This window comes from Charadrius vociferus, unplaced genomic scaffold (assembly GCF_000708025.1).
Source record: "Charadrius vociferus isolate BGI_N301 unplaced genomic scaffold, ASM70802v2 scaffold7, whole genome shotgun sequence".
Classification (NCBI taxonomy): domain Eukaryota; kingdom Metazoa; phylum Chordata; class Aves; order Charadriiformes; family Charadriidae; genus Charadrius; species Charadrius vociferus.
The window spans coordinates 7,747,711-7,775,402 of NW_009649308.1; the positions used below are offsets into that span (position 1 = coordinate 7,747,711).

General features: G+C 40.9%; 1 protein-coding gene across 1 annotated transcript in view; it reads right to left on the bottom strand.

The window, feature by feature from the left end:
• Positions 1 to 27,692, bottom strand: part of COL4A6 (collagen, type IV, alpha 6) — a 133,024-nt gene that overhangs the window by 29,951 nt on the left and 75,381 nt on the right. Inside the window, exons 4-16 of the mRNA XM_009889351.1 lie at positions 18,502 to 18,636; positions 16,733 to 16,777; positions 10,802 to 10,918; positions 9,669 to 9,737; positions 8,151 to 8,186; positions 7,660 to 7,722; positions 6,994 to 7,029; positions 6,815 to 6,856; positions 5,855 to 5,947; positions 4,665 to 4,718; positions 3,202 to 3,261; positions 2,247 to 2,291; positions 954 to 1,007 (exon numbers count right to left, since the gene is read on the bottom strand). Of these exons, the coding sequence (XP_009887653.1) occupies positions 954 to 1,007; positions 2,247 to 2,291; positions 3,202 to 3,261; positions 4,665 to 4,718; positions 5,855 to 5,947; positions 6,815 to 6,856; positions 6,994 to 7,029; positions 7,660 to 7,722; positions 8,151 to 8,186; positions 9,669 to 9,737; positions 10,802 to 10,918; positions 16,733 to 16,777; positions 18,502 to 18,636 (849 nt within the window). The remainder of the gene's footprint in view (positions 1 to 953; positions 1,008 to 2,246; positions 2,292 to 3,201; positions 3,262 to 4,664; positions 4,719 to 5,854; positions 5,948 to 6,814; positions 6,857 to 6,993; positions 7,030 to 7,659; positions 7,723 to 8,150; positions 8,187 to 9,668; positions 9,738 to 10,801; positions 10,919 to 16,732; positions 16,778 to 18,501; positions 18,637 to 27,692) is intronic.

Sequence of the window (27,692 nt, forward strand, 5' to 3'; positions counted from 1 at the left end):
TGAGAGCGCTGCTATGAACATACCTGTTTTTAAAAGCATTCATCACTGCAGCTATCTGTTGCCTTGGAATCCCAAATTTCAACAATTGGAGCTTCCAAGAAAGTGGATTCCTCCACAAAACCACACAGGTAGAACAAGCAAGTTGTGACAAAACCGCAGTATCATTCCTTCCTCTCGCTCTAACGCAGTATCAAATCCTCTTTGAAATAGCAAGTGCAACTGTCGCCCAAATTGCCATCATATTTATCATACAAACCCCACCCAGTGAGCCAAGGCAGTGCATGCTGTTGCTTCTGCCAGTAATACTCCTCTGTGCATAAACCCGTCCTACTCCGCCCATGTGCTCTACACAAAGCAGCCCTTCAGTACTTGCATTTCACATGTCTGCCAACCATATACCAATCTTGGTGGCAGATAAGTGTTTTTCACAGCAAACTACTATCCAACCATTTTCCACTCAGTTTCCAGACGTCTGACTGCCCAAGTTGTGAGATACCCAGAAAACATCTGCTTTGCTTTGCCTATCTCCAGCACGAGAAATCAAACACATTATTTTCAGGCTTGTCAATACTTGAAGATCTGTGATGGAAGACTTCAGATAGCCTTGGCAACTATCTTAACTTCCACTTACTGCTATCTAATCTTGCCTCAGTTGTCCAGTAAATATGGCATTGGTGTAAGGATAAAGGGGACCAGAGAGACTGGACCTACAACTCTAAGTCCTGAAGTTACATGAACAAACATTGTAAAGGTATTAAAATAGCCAAGTGTTCATAGTTCAGCAACCACTCATTTGTATCCTTAACAATAAAATAAATGAGGAACTGAAACATACTGAAAATTACAGTGATACAGAGGTAAGGAAGATATTTGATTGGGGCAACGAGAACTTATGTATTCATGCAAATGTATTTAAAAGAGCAATGCTTCAGTATTTTCATTTGAGAAGTCACCTTCATGCCTTCGACTCCATCCAGTCCTGGATAGCCTGGAATACCTGGATGACCCTGCAAAGTCACACACAGGAACACTGTTACACAGTGAGACAATGAGATAGTGGCATTATTTGTTAGCTGAGACATCTGCAGTTCCTGGACTTGAATCACAAACCTAATTCATTGTCCTACAAAACATTTGCAGAAGAAATAAAGAAAGAGAAAACTGACGGCATCAATTTCTCAGCACTCACAAAATACCACAGCTGCTTTAGGCCTCCTTGTGCTGTAAAGACGGTGAGAACTTGTGAGCAGGCATGAGGGTGTCCAAATCAGGGGGACACCTTGGAGTTCTCACAGAACTGTAGAAATGCTTGTGGAGTGGGGAGTCTAGAACATTATTTTCTTTGGCCCCAACACTTTTCCCTCCACTATGTTCCCCCTTCAACAAATTATTGGCACCAAAACACTTAAAGTGACACTGGGAGATCGAGCTCTCCAGCTATCCATTTCCTGGTACCATTCTCTGGGACACCAAAATTCCCCTTCTGGGTGTGTGACTGGAAATCTACACAGAAGCCATCTGCTGTTCACTATTGGGTAACGTATTCAACCTGGCCCAGTATGGATTGCAAATCCCACCATGACTGCAGACAAAATGGGATATTCCAAGATCTTTGGAGCAGGGAACCTCAACTTAAAACCTCGCCTCTGATTCTGAGGTCTCAGACAGCTGTAGGCCCCAATATAGCCCATGCATAGTATTGTTGAGAAGCTTGTCATAAAGACCTTGTTTTTATTCATATAACGTACAGATATGAATCAGATTATACAAGAGATACCATCACTTTCAGTATATCTTGAAAAGGACATATGTAAAACAAAATATACAAGAAAGTGACTGAATTTCAGGCTGCTAAATGAAATCTGCATTTCTGCAAGTTGCTTTCTTGAACAACTTCCACTGCTGTATCTGCAAGTGGAAGTGTTTTAACACATTTTCAGCCGCTTGATCACCTGGCCATTTCCACCCCCAAAAGGGAAAAAGTGGGAGAGCTGATTGTTCCAGGAGGGAATGTACAATTTCCAATCTGTGGAGGTGGTCCTCTGAATGTGTAGGAATAACTAAAGAGACACTTAAAGGGATCTAGAGTTTCACACAGACTTTCCATATAGCTCTTGCTAGTTTAATAAGGCAGGTGCATTCATCCAGCAGAGAACTGGAGCCAGTAGATAAGGAAGTCAGCAGATCTTAAGCAGTTAGATGGATTCTCTAACTGTAAGTACAGTAAAAAAGAAAAGAAATGTCACCTTTCTGCCTGGAATCCCATCAGATCCATCCAGTCCCAAAAGACCCTAGAAGAGCAAAAAACCATTAACTTTCAAAGGCTCCATCTCTGTCTGGTCTTATTATATCAGGCTCCATATATCTCAGCATCAACGAATGAAAAGGTAAAACTTTCAAAAGGAGAAGTTACCACTGATTTTCCATATCTCCCAAATATTAACAATCATAATGGAAAGAATTCAGCAGAATAACTGATAAAAGAAGCCTTATCTTTAGCCATTGTCTTTCTAATCGGTGGTTCAAGTTAAATAAGTCATGGTGTCTCAACTTACTAGGAAGTTAGGCAGGTAGTTTGAAATTATAAAGCCATGAAAGTTAATGCAATCTTGAGAATTTATTCTGCACACAGAATGCCTTGGGCTTCCTGCTGTGTATAAGCACACCTCTGCAGGGTCATGGTGGTTTGAAGAATCTATGGCTGGCATGTGATTGAGCATGCTGTTAACTCCCACATTCATTGACTAGCTAAACCAACATCTATTGACAGCTTGCTTGTTTCTTCCCCAAATATCTACCTGTGTTCTCTCATGGCTGGTTCTGGCACTAGTTAAGAGCTCCCTAAAGCCCCTGCAAGGCCTATTTATTATCTTCATTTGGACCTCCTGCAAGTTTCCTTTTCTGTGAAGCTTTCAAAAAAATTGGAAAAACACAGGCCCTGCAGTATCAATACCTCCACTAAATACTTCTGTATGATTTTCTTGGGCTGCCTTGTCTGTATGGATCTTTCATCTCACCTTTAATCCGAGACTTTACTGACATAAGTACTATCCATTGGTTCTGTTGTTGTGTGGTGCTGGCTCCAATGGGACCCAGTCCGATGTCTGAGACTCCTACATGCTTTGGGAATGCTTTTGTTGATGATAGGCCCATTTCATGTGTTTGAGCACAGGCATTTAAGGATTTTGTAAAGTTACCTACCCTGGCACCGGGTAAGCCAGGCACACCTTTTTCTCCTTTTTCTCCAACACCTCCGAAACCCTGAGGAAAAACATCAACATTAAATCTGTGATCTGTTTGGAACTGAATAGCACAGCCCTAAGACAAAATGAGGACAAATCCATCTATTAATATAAACAGTACAACAGTGAGACAATGGGAACTGTTTCTGCTGGGAGTCTCTTGCCCCAGAAAGAAAACCTGTATCAACCAGACTTGGCAGAATGTGCAGTACATTATCTTCTTCATTCCCCATGTTTTCCATCCATTTAAACCATTGCACATCTCCCAGTAACAAATGCAAGTAACCCAACGCTATGAACAGCACAGTCCTGCCACTGCTATTCTGTATTGTATTCTACATTTAGAAAATATTTCAAACCCCATTTCTTAACATCGGCAGCTCAAAAGAGTGCTCAGAGCACCCTTTTGCATTTCCAAGGCCTAAGAATGACACAAAACGAGCATTTTCACACTCAACATTTGGTGGGTTTCCCAGTCAGCAAGAAGTATCAAATCCAGAGATAGAATACCGGGATTTAATTTCAGCGAGCGTTACAGTAGTTAAGCAGTTTTCAGGCTTCAATCTTGAAATATCTTATGGTTGTGGTTAAATTCACACATATGTTCAATCCCATCAGCTTCAATGGGCCTCTTGTGATGCATAAAGCCAAACATGCACATAATGGAACATGTCCAGAAAGGCTAATAACAAACTGTGCTTCACATACAGGTTTTTCTTGCACGTCTTTCTGCTAAGAACATCTGTATGTTGAAGAAACTGACAAACAATTTATCTTATTAGTCAGAAGTTCCACAAAATATTTATTCCCTAAACTTATCAAAATAACCTGTGTTTACACAAGGTTATAAGCTGGGAAATGCCCCTCTGGAATCCAGGGATAAATTGTTGTTCTTGATTCATACAGAGAAGATGCTACACATTCCTGAGTTCATAAGCACTAATGTTAAACAGCCCATTTTAAAATGGGACATATAAAGACAGACAGAAAGATTTGCATATGCTTTACAACTTTAAAGTCAAATAACAAAAAATACGATTAGACATAATTAAAGGAAAAAAAAATAGGATCTTTAGAAAAATATGTTTAGTGCTCTGTGGGACGCCAAGAAACACTGCCATCAAGCGGTCATGTAAAGGGTATGTCTACTTGCAGGTCTGTGAAAACTGCAGACTGCGTGTACTGAAATGATGAATGCTTTGTAACGTCTGTGGTAGGACAGCATTATCTTCTTTTTATCTCCAGGAAAAAACCCTATCAGATTACGGTTACACTTTTCAAAAAGTCTTGTGGACATTTCAATCAGATTTTCAAAGTACCCAGGTGCCTAGAAACTCCTGTAGAGACTTCGGAGCTATTCAGAGGGTGTTGAACCATCTAACCCCTATTAGGCCCACATTAAAAACTCTCCTCTGTCCTTACCGGTATGCCAGGCAATCCTTTGTCTCCGGGGAATCCTTGGGGGCCTGGCTCACCCTGACATGGGGAAGAGGTAAACACAATAAATCACTGTGCCTGTGAATGCAAGACTTTCCCCAATCTACTCATCATGCTCCTGACTCCTAAAGTAAGGCCTTGCAATTTGTTTGTCAGCAAGTATACTTGATTTGTGTCATCGTGTGCCAGATATAGTGTCTCTCAGTACAGTGCCGGTGCATGCAACAGATTTTCTGTGACCACTTCCCATGGCTTCAAAGACCACTACTTGGGAACTGTTGTTCTGCTGTCCTCTGCTGCTAGAAGTCAAACTAGAAGCATTTCATATCATCATCTAGGGAATTGGAACGTGCACAGTACTTCATGGAAAGCAGCAAAATCTTAAAAAAAAATCAGCAAGTCTTATGAGGAATGATGAAGGGAACTGGGGTTGTTTAGCCTGGAGAAGAGGAGGCTGACGGCGAGACTTTATCACTCTCTACAACTACCTGAAAGGAGGTTGTAGAGAGGTGGAGGCTGACCTCTTCTCCCTAGTGACAAGTGATAGGACGAGAGGAAATGGGTTCAAGCTGTGTCAGATGAGGTTTAGATTGGATATTAGGAAAAATTTGTTCACTGAAAGGGTTATTAAACATTGGAACAGGCTGCTCAGGGAGGTGGTAGATTCACCATCTCTGGAGGGGCTTAGGGGCAGGGGCTTAGGTAAGCTCAGTCCCAGGTTAATTCAGTATGCCTAAATTTCACACGTGTAGAGAATCTTTAACTCAAGATCCATACAGCTTTTACAAAAACGCTGATGAGCCAAATATGTATCTCAGTAAATGCCAGGATAACAAAGTAAAGGAGAGAAATCTGATTATTTCAGAGTAGTGTGCATCATAGCCAAAATTCACAGGTCCAACAGAAAAAAACTACAGTTCATTTATTTTTAGGATTAACGATGAAAACCTTTAAATAGCTTTCAGATTTCTCCTTCTGAGAGGCATGCATTCTCCAGTAGTCCACAATGCTCTGAGCTAAGAATATTTTTATTCAATAGCCATCTGGCAGATTAAACTAGTACAGAAAATTATTTTGATTTGGAAATATAACAGCCCTTACTGTACAGTAATTTCTTTTAGCCTTGAATGAAGGAGCATGTGGAGGGGGAGGGTTTGTAAACTGAATTTACAGACCTTTTCTCCTTGCTTCCCTTTTGGAAATCCCATGAATTCCAGTATTCCAGTGGATGGGGGGGGACCTGGAGGGCCAGGCAGCCCTACATCGCCCTGTAAAGAGGCAAAGCTATTAACATAGGCAGAACATGTTTGATTTCCTGTGAAAGTGGCTTGCGAATCAAAAAAGAGCCACTCTAAATATATCTCATGTACATAATATATGTGCGCCTGAATGCTGGTACAGGAGCTTGGTCGTGGAAGTCACAAGATCAGACTGAAAATTAAGATGAACAAAACACATTAAATCTGTTTCAGAAGAGTTCTGGATATAAAACATGACAAGAAGAAAAAAAAAAGGCTCAGCTTTTGAATCGACAGGACAACATTCCAGAAAAACTTTGGGGAGAAATATGAAAGAAAACAAGACAAGAAACAATTAGAAATGTAGAATGCTGAGAACCAATTTTAACAGTAGCAGAATCAAGTCCCAATTTGAGAACTTTGAGAAGCCCGTTATGCCAGTGTAAATCCTCACACAGACTACAGGACACCCATTTAGGATAGTAAAATTAGAAATTACACATCAGTTGACCCAAAGGATATTATGAAAGCCAAAAAGAATTAAGTCAGTAGAATAATTCAGTATAAGAGGTGAGTGTCCAAAGAAACTGAAAGACAGAGATTCAAAAGATGTCTGAGGACCTCATGTCTCGATAACCATGAAAATACTGTGCTGAATTGATATTTTCCCCTTCCCGCTCTTCATCCAGAAACAGCTCCCATCTTTTTTTCGTGTACCAACAGATAAGGAACCAGCAAGACTCTTTAGTATTTGGAGTGTTAATAAGTCCAAGAGAAGAAAAGAAAAAGGAAAAGAAGAAAATACTAGAATCTAGCCAGTTTCTAGAGGAGCAGGGTAGGATGGAACACTAGAGTATTATTTCATGCTTTTTCCATAACAGAACAATTTTCACGTACCTTTTCTCCTTTCTCTCCTTGAAAGCCTAATCCCATGTTACCCTAGGAGAGAAAAACACCAATGATGAATGAATAATAAAACAACAGCATCAACAGCATCACTATCATCTAGGCCCACAGCACTGGTAAAAAAGCCAACAACCAGGTGTAGAAAGAAGACAGGAAAGGTAAGTACTTACTTTTGGACCTGGTAGCCCAGGGGGACCCATTGGACCCTAAATGTGAACAAGATCAAGATTTTATTTCTTTTGACTTAATAGGGATGCACACAATCAGAGCAATGCTGAGATCTGCAGTGGTACCTAAACTTTCACCTCTTGCTCCCAAAGCAAAAGTAACCGATACGCATGGTCTTCAAGTCTTCACATCTATAATAGACAGCATAGCCTCTTTGTACCGTCGCAATTAAGAGCAAACTTCCATTTAAAAGCAACAAACTAGTAGTTTGTTTTTACCTCTGCCAAATGGAAACTCTCTTGTAGTATCTTGAAAAAGCAACTCTTTAGCATATTTCATGATGACAAAGGCTCCAAATATGCTGAGGTCAGCATGTTCCCTCGAGTCCCGAGATGAGGAAGTGCTCAGAACAGTGTAACGTAGTGTTTGCAGACAGCTCTCTGCAGCTTTGCTGTAGCCCTCATTCGTGATTGCTGCTCTGAACTCTGCCCCAGAGAGGAGCCTCCCCTCTTGTGGTTAGATTAACCTATCGAAGTTGAAGTACTCTATGCTGTGCTCAGTCCTTTTAGCTGCACACACACTTTTGCTCATTGTCATGACACAGGGAGGGAAAACTGCCAATACTTTGAACAGTTCTATTAACAAGTGCAACAGCTGAGGTCTCTTACCTGCAAACCTGGTAATCCTATAGGACCTGCAGAACCTATTGGACCTGGAAAGCCTTTTGGGCCCTATAAGAAGAACATATGACAAATACAGAACGTGTAGCACTTACCCCATCAAACCCCAACCAAAGACAAAGTGACTCGCAGGAAACATTAAGTAATATCCCCTAATTAAGTACGTAAATTTAAATACTAGACCAATCCATTTCGTATTATTAGGTGTATTTTGAAAATCTAAGTTACAGAGTTCAATGGCAGAAGGGAGTTTGAACTGAAAAAGGAAAAATGGAACCAATAATAGCAAAAAGGTGACTTCCTCTACCATAATGTGGATCCACTCATACCATGACAAAGCTGGAATTGCTCATGCTACTGGTATCACACATGTCAATACATGGCCCGCTAAGCTGAAAACTGTCCTTGGGAACCAACACAAGAAAAATTACCTACTTAATATTCTTTAAAATCATTATTCCCCAAATTAAGTAACTTACAGAAATTCCATCCAATCCAGGAAGACCATTTTCTCCCTAAAAATTATAAATGCATAAATAAAAAATACACTATGTTATTGCAACGAATTATAAAGAACATTAAGTTTGGTATAAATAGAAACCTTTGCTGTTAGTTAATATTAGATCAAGTGTAAATCAGAAAATATTTTGACGCCTGTGCTTCCATATTTGAATTGGGTAATGGAGAGATTCCAAAACTCTGGAGAAATTACGACCATTTTATTTATGGGTAACAAGCGACACTAAAGTGGCATGGGAAAAAATTGTATTAATTGGAACAACATTGGAAAATACATTATAAAAATTTTGATTACAAACCCACTATAAAATATGTAAAAGCATATCATTATTATATCAAATTATCTGTATTTGCCATAAATATTAAAGTAAATAAATTAAGATCTATTTAACTTTTACCAACTTACGAGTACATGATGTGGGTAGAATTTTAGAAAGTTTTTAATTTTGACCAACAAGGTCAGCGTGAGGGGCCTTACATGACAGAATAAATTTCTTAATATTTTCAATATTTAATGAACCATGAGGCTGCTAAGTATTGCTGAATTCAGTACCACAAGAGGCACGGAATCCTTTATAGATTTGTTCCAAACCTAATACTTCTGGCAAAAATCAAACTCATGGCAAGCTGGTGAGTGTTTGTTTCAAGGCAACAAAGAACCAAATCTTTTACGTGAGCATAATCAAGAACCTATTCACTGCTCTGAACAATAAACTGAAATTGTCTGTCCATAGTTTGTATCTTCTGTACAGGAAATAAAGTTCTAGACTTGATACAGACATTTCAGGGCAAGGTCCTTATTAAATAGAGAGAGTAAAATCCTGACTTCACAGGATGGAATACTATGAGCGGGACGTGATATTCATGTACTTAAATTGAGAATATGACTGATTACTTACGAGTACCTCCCAGTACAAAAAACACTGGGAGGAAGCTGGGATGTCACAGTGGAAATCTTAACATGCACTTGTGAGTTTCCTGAGCTGTTTTTTCAACAGACCCGGCACATGCAAAGATGTCAGTTACAGGAAAGTTCTGAGTGTAGGTGAAGGGCCCCTCCTTTGCTACATCTGCATCTAGAAACACACACCCTACCTCATATAAGTCAGGATAAGCTTACAAGAAATTCCTCACATCCATGGTTTGACACCACAAACAAATGGTGCTAGCTCTCCAGAGACAAGGGAAGGTCCAGCAACTACACTGCACAGTAACAGGATGACCAATGTCCCAGCATCCCAGTATGGGATGAACAAGATCTCTGCACTGACCAAGCAGTTCAAAATTCTGAGAGTATTCTGTGTTGGCATTAATGAAGTTATTATAAGGCCTTTTTCACAACTCTGCTTTCAGATATGCCCAAGATACCCACGTCTCACATCATGAGCAATCCAACCTGCAGCCATCAGCCCTGCAACCTGTAGGACATCAAAGTGTTTCTTGTACTGCATTTTCTCCTATGTGATGACAAGCCTTACCTTCATTCCTTTAAGACTGCCTTGAGCAAAAACAGGTTCTCCTTTAAGGCCTTTTGGGCCAGGACGACCCTGATTGAAAAAAAAAAAAAAGGCAAAAATAAATTCCTGGAAAAATATTGTTTTGAAAGAATTTATATTCAGCGTAATGAATAAGGCAAACTCCTGGCTCCAGTAAACTGCAAAAATACAACTGCAGTTTTGTCAAAGAAGCTGTGGTATTGAGACTTCCAGCAGCTTCAGAAAAACAAGGTTCTGCAACCATTTTCTCTGATATTTTCCTGTTTATATTAGATTTCCCTTTTATTTTAGGCCTTTGACAACTTTTAAGATCCTATTTGAATCTGTTTGACATGGTGTAACCCCCCCTGTTCATATACACATCAATGCCATCCAGAGGGACCTTGACAGGCTGGAGAGGTGAGCCTGTGTGAACCTCATGAAGTTCAACAAGGCCAAGTGCAAGGTCCAGCACCTGAGCTGGGGCAACCCCAAACATGGATTATGGCTGGGGGATGAGTAGATTGAGCACAGCCCTGTGCAGAAGGACTTGGGGGTATTGGTGGACGAAAAAATGGATATGAGCCAGCAATGTGCGCTAGCAGCCCCGAAAGCCAAATGTATCCTGGGTGCATCAAAAGAAGGGAGGTCAGCAGGTCGAGGGAGGGGATTCTGCCTCTCTACTCCGCTCTGGTGAGACCCCACCTGGAGTACTGCTGGAGACCTGAAGCAAAGCGTCCAATATTTGATGAATAGACTTGGACACGTGATAACATCCTTTCCTGAATCAGCGTTCACTAACTTGAAACATGCCAGGTGGAAATGTTTGGCACTTCATGGTTCTTAAAAACTTTATTATGGTTTCTTCTGAGTTAGCTTGAGTACTGCCAGTGACAGTGGTTATAACTTGGTGTGGGAACATACTGAATTCACAGGATATTCATTTTATCCTCAGCTTGGAATTTCAATTAAAAAAATGATACTGAGCTCTAACAATGCTAATAAACTTAGGGTTATTAGGGTTCTAAGTACTTGGAGTACTTCCTAAGTACTTGGGAGCTACTTTTCCAACAATGGCATGAAAAGCAAATCCTGGCTTAGTGACTACAAATCATCATATTCGAGTTGGGACATACAGGCAGCCCAGGTAGGCCAGGAAACCCATCTGATCCAGAAACACCAGGACTCCCAATGGTGCCATTACAGCCGTCCAGGCCAGGAAGACCTCTAGGTCCAGACTGTCCAGGATGACCCTGTGTAAAGGGGAAAAAGAGAACGAATGACAGGATGTATTATTTTATTAGTAATACTGTCCCCAGAAAACTGATTTCTTCCAAATGACAACACAAAACAAAAGAAATGCACAACTCCCACTCAAGTTCAGCGTATGGCAGACTGCAACAGAACGAGCTTCTTCGGCCAGCATTGTTCATCCTCCCCAAAGCTTAAATCCTAGAACATTGGCTGCATTCATTTAATTATCTTTTTTGCCAAGGGATAATTTTCCGAAGTACATAACTCGTGCATGAGTAGGTCCCAAAAGGGCGATACTCATCCCACAGCAGTCTGAAATACATGGCATGTAACGCAGTGTAAAACAGCGCGCAAGGGTGCAAATGGAAGTTACTCATGTGAAAACAAGGGCAGAGGCAGACTCAACAATACTGAGCATTTATAATTCCAATCTGCTTAAAGTTTCAGTGACTTCTCTTCCTCTCCGGTGTGGATTCGTTCCTTTAATAGTTCAACAGATGTTACAGCTCCAACATCAGGCCATTCAAGCAAAACAGCTTTTCTTGTTATATTAAACTTACAAGCTTAAGCAAAGCAACTGGGAGAAAGACCTAATTAAACTAACAGCATTTAAAAGAAAGTATTTGTAAGGGTGAAGTATTAATCAAGCAGAGTAGAATACAATTGTACCTAATTCTGATTTCACACCTCCTTTGGCCTGGTATAGCTCAATTAAATTGGCTGGAGTTTACTCAGCACGGTACTGGCGCAAAGGAGATCAAAGTTTGAGACTTCAGTTACTTCTTCAGTGTCATATGGGTATGTGTAGGCAAAACACAGAAAGACAGAACTGTCAGTCGAACTACCCAGGTAACAAGCAGCTCCTTATTCTATGCTCCTTTTCATAGAAATGAGTTCTGTGGCTCCCAAAGACAGTGTTTTGTGGCAGGAAGAAAAATGAAACTTACGGAGATTGTATCGGTAACTGAGAGTTCTCTCCCTTCCCTCTGTACACCCTGATCTTGACTCATCCCAAAAGTACTTTTGTTTGATCCCAAAGATTCATCCTTAAGATATGGCATTAAACAACTTATGACTCACACTAGGAAAGTAAAAAAATAAACATGGATAAAATGGAGATAAAGCAGAACATTAACAATCCTTCATGCCTGACACTTAGAACAAAACACATTTGTGTTGCTAAAGGTCTTCCCAGTCCAAGCCAATACCATATGCTCTGACCAAACTCAATGAGAACTTTGCAGTAATGTAAAGCCTTTTATCTATGGATCTTAAAATGCCTTGCAAAAATGTGGGAATGCTATAAATGTCATTTTATGGATGAGAAGCTGGGGGCACACAGTAGCAGAGTGACTTTCCCAAGGAAGCAGAGCAACTTAGGCCATAATTATGTAAATACTCAAGCTGATCACCAGTCTCAGCTGCTGCCAGGAGGGCCATCACACACTCCTGCTTACTCACACCTACCTCTTCCCCGTGCTGGTGTAAGCACAGGCAGAATAGGCAAGTCAGAGCAGGAAACCAACACAGCAGAGAAATAACTGTTCTGTTTCTTAATGGGGTTAATTTTCAGCCAGATGAGCTCCTTGGTCCTGCTCTTTTGGCAACTGTACTGCGATTTGTGCCAACAAAATGGAGAGAAGGGGAGAGAGCCCAGATCTGCTCTCTGTCAGTCAATAAGGTGCAAAGTGAATGAATGTAAAGCGTGTCTCCACTACAAGACCAGGGCAGCTCACCCAGACAAGTATAAATTTGAGATTAAACAAGGCCTCGGGACATGGAATGAAGTCATCCCAACGCGTTAGCATCAGGCACCACTGCTCACATAGTACCAGTTGCCCTGATGATTAATGTCTGTTCGTCAAAACACCCACATGTGGTGTGCAAGCAGAGACCTGCCAGGCCCTGGTAAAGTGACAGGAGAAGGCTGAAGCACCAGTTTATTGCCACTTACGTTTGTCTCTTAAAAATGATTTCATTTGGTTCCCAAAGCTGGAACAAATCAGTGGCAACCCACCCTCCTCCATCCACACAGGACGTCATAGCCAAGAGCAGCAAGTCTCAGACGGGACAGGCTGTGACTGCAGAAGGAGGCCAGAGTGGTCAAAGGCTACCGGGTCTTTTACTTGGTTTACAGAATCAACAAAGCCAGAAGCTATGCGAGACAAGTGCACATGTATCTGGTTACAACATAAGGTGACCAGCTGCAGGGTTTAGTGGAGCTAAAGAGCCAACATCTGCCCCTGAGAGCTAGGCAACGGGGAGCCAAGCTGCTGAGCCTCCAGTGCTGGCCAAGGGCCAGCCCACGGCAGGCAGCTGACCGGTGGTCTCACGTCTTGGGAAATGCTTTGGGTGAGATCTCCTAACTCTTGGCCCAACACAGCCTGTAAGTAGCCCAAAGGATTTTGGTATCCTCTTAATATGTGAGAAAGGCTCACAAAGAGAGGATATAAAGTATGCTACAAAGAGAGGATATAAAGTATGCTGACCACAGCGATTTCTTCTGTGTATGAAATAAATCTGTGCCCCTGTCACTTAATTGCACGGCATCCATGTCTGTGGGTCTGAGCCAAAGTATGACACAGACACACGCACACACATGCTGTCTCTTTTACTTTAGGGAAAAAATCCACAGGATTTCCTACTTTCTAGCTAATTGTCTATCAGAGTTCATAATGTTTTGTTTTAAGAACCTTACCTGAGGAGATAACTGAGCACCCACAACTGACTTCCTTGAGAGTTGTGGCTTAAATGAACCTTTTCCCCAGGGATTTAAAATACTGATTTAAAGAGCTGGTTTGACCTGAAAAACAGTGGTTAATAGTTCCACTGCTCTTACCTCCTCTAATTCCCGTTTTGGCAGATATGCCAATTCAGCACACGCACCTCAATTGACTAAGGCAGAAGACTTTTACAGGCTTTACTTACACATGGCAGGGTGACTGGTTTACAGACCTGAGTTAAAACACAGGCTGGAGAGATCACTTGTGCTCTCTGTTCTTACAAAAGGAGACATTCCCTGTGAGACAGATAAGGAAACTTGAACTGTTCATCTAGGCCCTTGCTGTATCTGACTCTTGCTCGTACACTAACACTGTGATCCCAAGGGGCCTCTTTCCTAAATCAAACAGCACAAAGGCGATCCCACCAGGAGAGCCCAACAAATATTTAAAAACAGGGAAACAAATGCAACCAAGGGTGAACACAAAACTAATTGAATAAGCAGTTTCATGGATTGCTACAGCAAAGTGGCCTTTTTACAGCCACCACCAAGCACTTGTGTTTCCTCCGGAAGGGTCACAAAACAGAGAACTCTGCCTCTCCATGTAGCTCTAGCTTTCATGGTACAGACAAGGGCTCACTTCTCAGAGAAATATTTCCTTCTAGAACTCCTTGGACAGTTTATGAAAAGCTATACACATCTCCCAGCTCCCGTTCCAGCCTTTGCCAGAGGTGTCCTTGAATCTTGTCCTATGGGAAAAAATAAACTTCCCGAGTAGGGCTAAGGATTTGAGGGTTTCTTCTGCAGTGTGACACAGAAAGACTAGCAATAAACACATGTAGCTGCTGTATTTACTAGGTTAAAGGGATTAGTCAGGCCAGCTGCAACAACAAGGTTTACTTGCCACCAGCATTCCCCAAGGTAACTCTGTGGCACACCACTTCCCTTAAGGTCAATAGTGGGATTCCCCTCTGAATCACAGCCTTACGGTCCTTTGGCTGTGACTAAAATATACCTGCCCACACTAACATACCTGCATACCACAAAGATTATCTCTTTCTATTTAGATGTCAATTCTTGTGCAGAGATAGCAATATATTTTTACTTCTCTCTTAGATGTGTCAGCACACACGTGCTCTCTCTCCTTTGCTCTGCATTTCACACATCCATATAACGTGCATATGTTCGTATACATTTCACAACAAACCTAAACTACTCCCTATGCTGAAATGCAACTGGCAAAAGTGTAAGGATTTTCTCAAGCAATGGTGGTTGCTATTTTCACCCTAGAATGGAAGTATTTATCTCAGTGGATAGAATGTAAGCAATATGAATTAGTTTCCCTTCCTTCTTTTATGTCCTGCAGTTGTGACACAGAAGAGCCACAGTGGTGAGCACTTTGCTGTTCATGAGCAGCAAAATCTGCCTCTTTCCCATCCGCCCACCTGCAGAATACTGAAAGCAGACAGAGTAGATCTGCATATGCTGGAGGCTCTCATCTACCTCCCCTGCTCTCTCCTTGGAATGCCTGTCGCTGCCAACTACCTGGCAATAGCTGTTGCTGTATCTCTGCCTCCCCTCATTGTTGGGAATCCCCTTTCTCCAGAGCCTCATCTGAAAAAATACCCTGAGAACAGCACGTTCCCACAGTGTGTTCAATTAAATTAAGCATTATGGGAACAGCTTGTTCTCTTCAGAGCTAGAGAGTTGGCTGGTGGGAAAAGAAAAAAATAGCAGGGAGGGAGTAGAGCAGGAGAGAAAACAGTCAAGGATGAGCAGAGGGGGAGAGAAGGACAAGGGCCAGGAAGGAACTGGAATCAAGCAAGCTCATTTACAGGGCCAACTGTGTGTTTTCAGCCAATCTACCAAAACAATTCAGTTTTTGATAGGAAGTAAGAAAACACAGCTCAACTGTTGGAGCTCTCGGCCAGCTGAGGAAGTAGGGAAGGTGAGAAAGAGCACGAGTATAGTCTGAAGGCACAAGGATACAGAAGATGGAAAAATGTCATCAAGAAAAGAAAAATAATTCTAATACCAGGAGGAGAAAGCAGGATGAGCTAAATAGTGTAGAGAGAGCAAGGGAATTTGGGGCAACTTCTAAAGCTGACCCAGCTAAAACTCCCCTGAGGTAAAGTGTCTGTAAGACATCTTTGCAAAAATCACTGGGGAAAACCAAAGCAAAAGAAAGCCGATCAAAATACTCTAGGCACATAATTTTTGGTACGGTAAAGGAAATAATTGTCACTAGAATGTTAAAGTTCCAAAGAATGAAAAATTTCCTGATGGTCAGGCAAAGTGGTTACCTACCTCTATCACCTGGAAAACACAGCAATTATCTTTCCAATCTTAGGTTTCCGAAAGGCTCAGATCTCAACCAGAACTAGCACCTAGTGGAGAAGCAAGGATTCTCCGGAGGGCCTCAGCTCTAATCACTGGTTTTGTTCACATCACAGGAAAAGAAGATTGAGGGAGACCTGGTAACAGTTATCACATACAAGAAAGCTACGACAAAGTAAAAGGGAACAATGGGCTCTCTGTGTCCATGACGAGTAAGATGAGAACAAAGAGGTTTAAACTGCAGAAAGAGAGACTGAAGTTAGGCATTAGCAAAGCTTTTCTAACAGAGAAGTTAGAGTCTCCATCATTACAAGGTTTTAAGAATTGATTAGGAAACACATACTAAAAATGGCCTGAAGCACAGCTGACCGTGCCTCTTTGACTGTCTGAGGTCCCTTTCAATTCCATAGGTCACTGATTGTATGATACAGTGTTTTCTAGACACGGTGCTGAGAACATGGTGCTGAAAGAAAAGCTTATCAATGGTGCAGTGGATCCCCACATAACTCAGGCTCACTCACTGATACGTATCAACTTCCTATCATCCCATAATAGGACCCAAACCTCTTACAAAACAGCATGGGACCACCAGGTAGACTAACAAACACTGGCATTTCCCTCCAGAGAGAAGCAAGCACTTCCAAGATACACTATGCCCAAACCACAGGGCAGTGTTAGGACAGTCTCATGGTGGTTACATGCTTTTGGTTGTCACTAACATTCTGGTGATTTACATTTACATATGCAAACTTACTGGGATCCCGTTGATGCCTTGAAATCCTGGAACTCCCATTGGGCCCTGAAGAAAAAGAGTATACATTATATTTCACTTCATCAATCTGTATATTTCAGTTACCTGTGAGATATTCATCACTCCGACATTTTCAGTCTTGGACTTCAGCTTTCAAAACCAAAAGGAGCAAACTATCTCTGCAGACTGTCTCTGACCACAAGGTCAGTGAAGATAGGAACTGAGCATCTGAGCTTTACTGGATGCCAAATGAGTGTTTCAGGAATGTTTTAATCAGGCAATTTACAGTAAAAATATAATCTTCTACTGCACATCTGGGGAAAACAAGATGCCAGGAAAATAAACAATCCAGTATAAGCTCAACTCTCAGTGTTACACTTGACCTTCCAAGAATTTCAACAGGACTTATGGGCTTTTCTGTCTATACTTGCATAGAACCACCCAGAGATATGAAGACCACGGTATTAACTTCAGACCACTCTGGCTGAGTTGCAAGTAATTACCACTTAGTCGGTTCTTCTGCTCTGGATAGTAGCAAAATAGACTGTGTAAGCAGAATATTTAGCCTAAACTGTTCTTGCTTTGGAAAGGTAAAGTATATTTATTCCATGAGGGATAATGAGATAGAATCTTATTGCATATTGTTAGTGCATATGGATCCATTTCAACAGATAGAAAGAGCAGTTCTGAAGCAAACGGGATTTTTTCAGTGCAAGAAAATTGGATCCAATCATTAAAGGCCAGTTCCCATGCTGGGTTTCTGTGTCTTCCAAAATCCAGGTTTAATGATTGCAGTGTTATCCGCTAGAATTATGAAAATACTATCACTCATATCAGTAGTCATTCCTTGTTTTGAATCCTCCATTGCCTTTCAGATGAATGCAACACCGAAGCAATGACTTTTGTTGTCATAATTTTCAGTTTACTCAGTTCTTTGTCTTCTGAGAAAGGTTGACTAGAACTCCAATGCGTTGACTAATATTAAATGAGAAAAGGGTGTAACTGCAGCATATGAAAGTACAATTGAGCTAGTTTTCATCTAGCTAGCTCACCTATCAGTAGCTGAGAAAACATGGAAGACAAACTCGGCTCTGTAGGTCCTTGTATGTAAACTATCTACATGTATTCACTCTTTATTACTGGAAGTACTTGTTCATACTTCCATTCATTCTTTTGCCTAGCTACAAATTCCCCTTCTGACACCTCATTCCTAAGGAGAGACAGTAGAACATATCCTCAGGGCATTAAAACATTTCTACATTTGCTGTTCTGCCCATTCTTGCACACCGCATTCACTGACACCCACACCTTAGAGGTTATTCTATTTAATACGACATATTTTATTACATTCTTTCTGTTATAAATAACTTTGCACCTGCAAAACTGAATTGTGGGTTTCTCGTTTAGTACCCATTCCTTTTGCTTTTCTAGACACCAACTCAGGATCTTCTACACAGGAACCGGCTCCAGTTCTCTCTGAAAGTGATGTGAATAACACCCATCTATCCCTGGGCATGTGAAGTGAAAGACTACTTGCAACAGCAATACTTATTTGGCTGTGGTTCATCTACCAGGATATCTACAGCGTTCAGCAGTTTTAGGAACTGTATTCTCATTCAAAAATGAAAGCAGGGGATTCTCTAAAGATACTAATGAAATGCTGTTGTGTTCTTACCCCTGGACGGACAGTCCAAGATTACCTTATTCATCCAAAAATAATATACAAGGCCATAGATCTATTGTAGGGACAGAAAAGTCACTGTTGAGCCTACCTTGTCACCCTTCTGTCCAGCTGGTCCAGGGGGCCCCACTGCTCCTCTCTCACCTTTTGCTCCTGGCAAACCTTCTGGGCCAGTAAATCCAGGTGCACCTATCGCTCCTTGAAGCCCAATCGGTCCTGGTCGACCCTAATAAGCAACAAAAAATAAGTCAATGTACCATGTTCACAAACTCCTTTTGCAATTACACTGTCCAACTCAATCTTTAATACAATTATATACCTCTCAGGGTAGTTAGGACATCCTAAATTTTTCCCTTTCAAAAAAAGAGGTTTAGAGGCTATTTCAGGTAAGTAATGAGTAATAGTAAGAAATCTCCCCTCTTTCCTGGAAGACTTGTTACTATCCGTATTGCTGTAGGAAGGAACAGAGGAAGACAATAGTGTTTTGAGGCCAAACTGGCTGCTTCTTCTTGAGTTTGCACCCCTATTTCCAAGCTGCAAAGTGCAAAAACATTTTGCTTATGCTTTAGATCAAACCCAACAAAAAGACAACAAAGATGCAAGAAGTGCATGGGTCCCATGCAGCCAGAAAGCACACTTTAGAGCATTTGAGACCAGTACATTGGTTGACTCCAGACTGGGATTGATTCCACTGTGCTCTCCTGGTTACCTCATAGTCAGGGTGAGAATTTGGGTTTCTCGAGCACAAAAAGAAGGGTGCAATGACTGAGCATTGCCCGAAGATGGCAGCCTTTTCTGCAACTGCGGAGATCCGTATGTGACCGATGAACTTTCATTGTTCCATCACGACATGGATGTGCAGAGTAGTCTGGTACTTGTTTCTGAAACAAGCCAATGTTTAAAAAATTTTCCTGTAGGTGCCCTGATTGTTTATTAGCCTCAGAATCTGCCTCTTGGCAGTTGAACACTTAACACGGAGTTTTGTATTAACACTTTTGTACTTCTCATTTGGTTTGTTTTGAGAGAATCTGAAAGAGACCAAGAGAGTCTAAGGCTAAGGTCCCAAAGTATCAGTAGAAAATGGCAGTTTAGGGCTATGCTTTCTCCTAGCAAGACAGTCAGTGGATTATATGAAGTTATCCATGCAAAGAATCAAGCTTTATGTTAAAAGTTACAGAGGAGGAAGTTAAAAAAACCCCAAATCCTCCTTTCATTTCTCCTCTACGCTCATGTCCATGGTAGTTTCCCTTCTACTTCCCTAACTCCTTAAAACAGCAGAAGGAATGCAGCTCCCTGCTGCAACTGTTTTAGTAATCTCAGCTGGAAACATACAAAGTCCTGACTCCATGCCTTGGCAGGTAAAAGACTTTACAGTTAATTTAAAAACACATTTTTACATGTTAATAATCAAGCAAAGTGAAACAAACTGACTCTAAAAAAACCTCCAAATTGATTCTGAAAATTCTTTTTCCAGGATCATTTTATCACTTGTTTAGGCAACAACATTTCATCCCATATTCCATGTTTCTTCACTACTGGAGCAGTTTTCTTCTAAGGTGCAGCAACTCCCCTGTGTCACTCCTTTTGCTGTGATTGTTTCATCCTGGACTTTTAACTGAAGTCAAGTGCATGTTTTGTATTTCATACCTTTTCTGTCTAGACGCTGTCCATACTGTGCGCTTCCAGAGGCACGGACTCCCACCTGGAAAGGCTTTTCTGTTGACTATTTTTAGCTTTCTTCACTCTGGGCTAATTATCAATGGAATTCTTTATATTGGGAACCATATGATCATAACATTAATCCCCAAATCTTCAGTAGCCCTTGGCAACCATACACAACAAGGAACATGTTACAAAAATCACATGCTTTGCTCTCACTTTCAGTCTCAGCTTTAACTTTTTAATTTCCCATGGTCACAAGCTATTCAGACTCTTTCAGGCAACATCTCACTTGAAGGGTTGTGGACTGTTCACCCCAAGGCACCACAGCAGTGGAGAGACATACCCTAAAGCAGGCACGTTGCTGTTACAGCCAGCCACCACCCACAAAAGCAACAGCACCCAGGTGTCCCCCAAGGTTCCTAGAGAAAACACGCTGTGAATTCCTCACTTCTCTGAATCGCTTATGCTTCTGTATTCAAGTAGTTTGATTGCCTGGTTAATGACAGTGCTTCACAATGACTGGAACTGATAGGAATTAAAATTTTAGGAGGCTTTTGTTTTGCTCTGCTGCAGGCCACTTTGAGGACTATATCTAGATGAGACAGTAAAGACCAGTAACTACACGTTGTGCTTGTGTTCAGTTCTGCGGCTCTCTGACAGAAGAATTAAACACGTTCTCTGTAATGGCAGGGCCCACAGGTAAAAAGCTCTCTTTTACTTTAGTGCCCTACAAGAAAGATTTTAACAGCACTTGAAGATTTTGTCCAGTGCCTTAGAGTGTCACTAAACCATAAAGACACAGTAAAGTGCTTCTAATCTCTCTGATAATGTGATTATACCATGATAATCAGGCTCTCAAGAATTCCTACTGTTTCTTTTGAAGTCCATGTGGATGAAAATCATGTTTTCTATGCTGAAACAAAGGACTTGCCTCCACTGCTAAAAAAGCAGCATTTTTTGTCACTCAGTAGCACTCCCATGAACTGTCCCAAGACAAAAGCATTATGAAGAGCAGGCACTGTGGTGTGCAGGAGCAATTCCAGGATAAAAGCACAATGAAGACTTAGGTTTTACCACAAAGTAAACTTACAGGGTTCAATGCCAGGTGTGGAACTACTGTTTGACCTCAATGAGTTTACCTTGTAGCAAAAAGTTAAGTGCCTAGTCTTTACTGTGCTTTGGCATCAGGATTGCTCTTATTTATCCAAAGGATAAAAAGAATAAAACATCTCTTTGCAGTGAGGACAAGCTTAAACATAAAAATCTGGATTACATCAAACAGAGACTATAGTGATTCAACAAAGCTCCCTATTTTTAGTCTTTATTGTTCAACATATATAATCCCGTATCCTGTAGAGAAGCCATTAGTAATTAAGGCAAATGGTATCATCTTGGTTTCCTGGCTGCATGACAGCCGTTTTTAAAAAAGAAAAATTATAGAATGCTAGTAACATCAAGCAAGGACAAAGTCTATGAAATTACTGTGACTTGTGAATGTTTTCTCAAATGCCCGCTATAATTTCATATATTTGAAAACCATGACCTGCATTCTCAAACATATTTGCACACCAGGCTTTTACTACACAAGCAGCACTAACAAGATGCCTGTCTCTCTGTAATGAATACGATGCTGGTAAAAAATGGCATTATTTCTTGATATACCATGGTGTTTCCATAGATAATTTCAGGATTTTGACCGAGTTTGTGCCACAAGTTCAGGATGAGTCATAGTCATCTCTGCGATGCACTTAGCCATTGCAAACCAGTAAAAATACAGAGATGTCTCAGACATTCAGTCTCAGTGTGTGGTAACCAAGAGGAAAAAATGGCTGGGACAGGAACCTCCCATTGCTTCTGCATCACCACACTGCAGAAGACGGTAAAACAAAATGGCCTGAAAATGTAATTTGATGTCAATGTCCTTCAAGACAGAAAAGGTTCTGCAACATGGGCCTTCTTCCCTTCACCCTTTTATTCATCCGTGTCACGAGGGAAGGCCAATATGGTGCGTAATGATGGGGCCTCTCTACTGCTACACAAGCAAATACATCACAGTTTCTCTATTGTCCCTACCCCTTTTGCCAACTCTAATACCCCACATAAATTTTCGCCCACTGAAGCAGAGCTGCTACACATAGCATTGCAAATTCCAAACATTCTTTTTTTCCCATTGCCTCTGTGAGCTTGGAGACTAAAGTGTAAATCTATTTGATTTGTCGCTGTGCAAAGGAACACACGTGGCAGTGGTATGGAACAACTCGACATGCCCCTTCTTTCGGGGACAAAAAGTAATACAAGTGCTTACTTATTTGGGGGACAGTTCTACTGACCTCACTCACTATTAAATACTACCTCAGTGATTCATCACCAAAAAAGGATACCGGAACTCACAAAGTGAGATAAGTTTAGCAGGACTAGTAACTAAGCAGAATACTACTGATCAGGCAGGGCAGAACTGATCCCTACTTCAGTTAGTAAATTTCTAGACTGCCATATTTCAAGCAGCAAAGTACTATTATTATTTTTCTAGGCAAAATTAAGCTCCAGTGTATGAAAATAGCAACTGAATTTAAAGATGTTCACGCTTTCTCAAACTAAGACACAGTTCCTTCTCTATAAGAATTCCGTGACCATATTCACGCTGTCTATTTCTTCAACCATTATTTCTTCCATAAACTATGTTTTATCAACACAAAAAATTGCTAGGGACAAAGATTTACTTCACAAGCAAACGCTTTGTAGTTTGAAGCATCTTATACTCCGTTGATTACATTAAGGCAAACCAAAAAGCCAACCATTAAATCATTATGGCCCTAAAAATGTATGTTCTCAGCTGCCGCATTCACTAAGCAGAATCTAGCCTGAAACTCTGAAGGAAGATCTATGTACCCAATTCCCAGAATAGCCTGAGCAAGGGACCGATCCTTCGAGATGCTCTTTCACACAGGCAAAATGGCATTAGCCATTTAAATCACAGCCATTCTCTCTGATCAGGGATGCCGTGTTACAAAAGGTGACAAATGACTCATGGCGAACTCAGATAAGTGTCTATACGTGCCTTCTCGGTGTAAGGCAGCAGTGTCAGTGAGCAGCATGACCCTGGGCTAAGCACTTCTACTTTCAGCCTCCATGTCCACCCTTCTCTTCGGTCTGCCCTGCCTTTGCTGCAAGATTCCTGCAGCAGCGGTTATCTCTCGCTAGATAGACAGTGCCTAGCACGATAGAGTCCTGGGCTCAACTGGGGCCCCACAGTTCTACTGTAATAATAATAATTACTGATGAAAAACCCTTCACTATATTCCTAAATTACAGGTCAGGTATCCAGTGCCCTGCTCACATTCCAGAGTAAGTAATTATTTTCCCTACTGAAAAATGCTTTGTACTTTTAAAGAAAATAGTTCTTCAGTTTTTCTTCTTAAAACTTTGGGAAAGTCTTGTTCAAAATGGCTTCTTTATTTCTGCCATATAATTTACTGTTCCTCTGCACAGCTTTTTACCCACACAGCACGAGATGAATACACAAAACTGTACACACACACAGAAATAATGGACCAGAAAAAACATCCTGTGCAACAATCCTACTTCACTCAGCACCTTCCTAAAAATCTCATAGTTGTTCTCTGTTTTTTAAGGAAGGATATCAGAGTAATAATTTTTTATTTATCTATTTTTAAGAAAAGAGACAAATTATTCCTGTATCATGTGAAATTCTTTAATATCATAACCCATTTTAGAAGTTTTGTGTTTATGCGAAGCAGCGTTTGGCATGCTCACACTGCAGACTGTCAAGGCTGCTCTGGTCATCTCAGGAGCAATATTTTAATGTAGTAATGAGCAACTGCAGGCTGTTTCTAATAGCAATTTCCGATTTTAGTCCATGTGATAAACTCCATTTTAAAAAGAAAATACTTCTGTTATTTCCACTAAGCCTGACTAGATGTGACCGCAAGTAGAAAATCCAGGTGATAAAAAAATGTGTGTGTGCGTATATATACATATGGTTTTACACCCTGGTTTTAAACTGCTTTAAAAAAATTAATGAAATTTTATTCCATAAACCATTTGCTTCCTGAATCCTGTACTTCAGTAACATAAATAAATAAATGAATAAATTTGTGATGGAAGGTTTACCACATTACAAATACAGAACTGAATACAAACCCGGGACATTTTTTTTTAAGAAAAATTAATTTTTAAAAAAATCTTTATTTTTAAATACCTTTATTTTTAAATTGGATATTTAAATCTCTGAAAAATTTGCTCTTTAGAATGCTCAATTTCCAGTTAAGAACTTTCACAGAACATCCTGATCCAATCAATTCCACATATTTGCTATTTCTATTTATAGCACACAAAGAGACCACATACTGTCATCTTTTTCCCCACCACGGACAATGGCAGGAGTGACTCAGTGTTAAACATAAGTAATTATTCCATGTTATACTTCATAACCTTTAGAGAAACAACTTTTTTTTTTTTTTTAAATGTAAGAAAGTCAAAAAGCATGACTTTAACTCAGATTCCTTTTTTGCTTTGATGTACTGAAATGTCCAAGTGAGATAAGAAAGTAAGAGCGTGTGGAAATGCTCCAGGCCACAGAGAACACAGATAACATGAAAGTAAGTGAAAGGCACTTGTGGGCTGTAACATCTGCGTGAGAGATGCGCTGGGTAGGCAATAGCCTTCCTGTGGTGCACTCCAGAGGGAAAGGGATCGATCCATCTGTAACACCGAGCGCCACACAGAATGACGGGCACTACAGAAATATAAAGACAGTATTCATGGGGATTTTTTAAAATAAACAACAAGCAGTAGGACTTAAGAAAGACAGTGATGACTTACGTTGTATTTCAATTAAATGAATAGCCATTGTATGAAAATTATGGGTTTAAAGTTATTTTTAAGGAGCTACACTACATATTTGAATGACATTTACTTGCCCTTTTCATGATCATCACTTGGAATTATGCCTTTATTTCAGCAGAAATTGTGAAACAGTTATCATGGTTTGCAGAGACTGGATTCTGATGAATTGCATCCCAGAGTATCACCGCGGCAGAGGTGATCACCCCTGAATCCCCAGCTTACCCACTGTTTGTTTAAGCTAATTGGCCGTGAGACTCAGGTGATGCATAGTCATCTGGATGAACTTTGTGCTACTCGCCATGGCAGAAGGGTTTTTTGCTAGCTTGGCTGATATCTTTAGGGCCTTTTTGTGTTTTAAACAGGAAGGGCAATGCTAGGTTCATACAGAAATGGAGAGCAATTCATGTAGACAGCACACCAGCCTGACAACTGACACTCGTCCTCTGAAATCACACACGTGTCTAAGCCTGACTTAGAGGCGACTGAGGAAATGAGAGATGAAGGAGGAGGTAACGGTGGGCAGGAATCGTTCCCACACCTCACGGAGCTCTGGCATTACATTACGCTCATCAACATTCCAAAAAATAGGGCTTATATTGAAAGGATGGATTATGAAACCTTCGCAAAAATGTTGCAGCAAGTGAGGTCTAACTGACTTCAGTCTACTTATGAACGAAGCATTTTTTTATTTAACAAAAGAGCATAGTACAGCCAAAGGTTTGAATGGTTTATGAGATTTTATGGTCTTTTGCAACCTCAGTTCATCTTCTGTCCCTCAAGTCTTTGGTGCCTAATCTCTAAAAAATGTTTTAAAAGCCTTTACAGTTCCCCGACCTGTTCACATAGGACAGCAGCTGTCATAACATTTTCCTGCCCTTAACTGAGGGAAGGGCACTGCTGAATATTGTGTACATCTCTTGACAGCAGCACAAGTCCTGAGATGAATTTTAATACAAAAGAATTAGTTCTTTCAGAAGAAAACACGGGGATTCTCTAGGACTTCTTTCCATTTTCCTGGTGGCTGTACAGGACAGTAGACAAGCCAGCATACACAAAGCATATTTTTCCCCAGAACGCACATAAGTTTTCTCCTGTGAGAGCATGGCAGTAGAAAATGACCAAATGACAGCTCCTCAGCAGTCAGCCCCCAAAACAGGAGACCTGTCGAATGAAAACCAAGGGTCATAGCCCCTGAGTCTACCGTCTTTGGTTGCAGGGCTTTTCTTTAACCAGACTGATCTGCAGATACCACTGGTCCTATTGCCAACTAACAGGCCAGTAAACCTCTTACGGTGATACGGAACAGCAGGTACCTACATCACTATTGCTCTAGCAAAGGATCAGCTAACTGGTTATAATTAGTTTTCATGTTTACTGAAAACTGTGTGAATTAATAGAATAATTTAAATTGCTTCGTTCTTCAGTAACCCATAGTGATATGCTACACAGAAGCGTGACCTGCAAAGGAGGGCGGCCCCCAACTACTGCCGGCTCCGCTCTGCTCTCTTCTTCTTCAGCATTACTGTCCTTACTTCTGGCAGTACTTTATTGTCCTCAGAAACACTTTACGGTTTGCTTTTACATTTCATGTTTAAAGTTGTCTCTTACTGAATAACTGGTTTATTTCAATCAATCAAATGGGATCATTTAGTTTTATCTCATATTTTAATTGTTTCTATCTGTTGCTTTTCACATGACAAACAATATGGGTGAACTTCACAGACACTTACTGGGGTTTATCAACTGAGCTTATACAATTTCCAACACCTGGCTACATGCCTTGCAGTATGTACTATGTGTATATATAGGTATGTACGATATCTATGTGTCTATATTGTGTATATATATGTATATACAATATTATGCATTTGTCTTCCCAAAAAATTTGCTAAGATCAAGCACGCTATTTTTCACAAACCATTTAAAGGGGTTTTACCTAGCTCATTACTGAGGAAGATATTTATAGATATTAGACAAGTCCCTTGGGGAAAACTGATACTGAATCACAGTGACTTCATGGGCAGTCACATCGGGACTGCTGCCCATGAAACCACAGCTTCTGACTCTCCTTAAGATACACCTTAAAACACACATCTTTTTCAGGGATCTGCTATGGGCTCACGAGGAAAGAAGAACATGCAGCGTGTTATTTTCCCTTCCACTTATCCCTAGCACCCTACAGAACAACCCCAAAAAGCCCAATGTGTTTCTAAAGAACTGTTTAAGTGAACAGCTACAATGCACGCTGTGCTACCTCCCCCTCTGGCTGGCATTTCCAAGCTGCCTTCTTCATGGGCTCAAGTGACAGAAGATTCATTGTTGCAAAAAAATGTTGTCAGTAGAAAATTAGCTGTATTAAGTAGTGTACTGAACAAGTGAAATCTTGCCAGTGTCAGGCCTGTTAACACTATTAAAGGGACATTGTATCTAGAAAGGCAGGGAGAGTTCAGCCACATGCTGAAGCCAAACAGACTCCAACCTCCTCCGGGTCTACTGTGTCCAGATCTGTTAATTTGCTTTGGGCTCTTCTCCAGTTCTTTCCTTTACAACAAATCCAATTTGTAAAATTTCTAATTCCCCTTGCAAGCAAAGGCTGTGAAAAGTTAGTGTTTCCTCAGAGACAGAACAGGGATGTGGGCAAGGAGCAGATCTAGTAGGAAGAGACTGCTCATACCAGTGTTTTCCCAGTACAACCATTCCTTAGCAGACAGGATGGTTTGGTCTTCCCTGCAGCACTGAGGGGCAGAGCTGCTG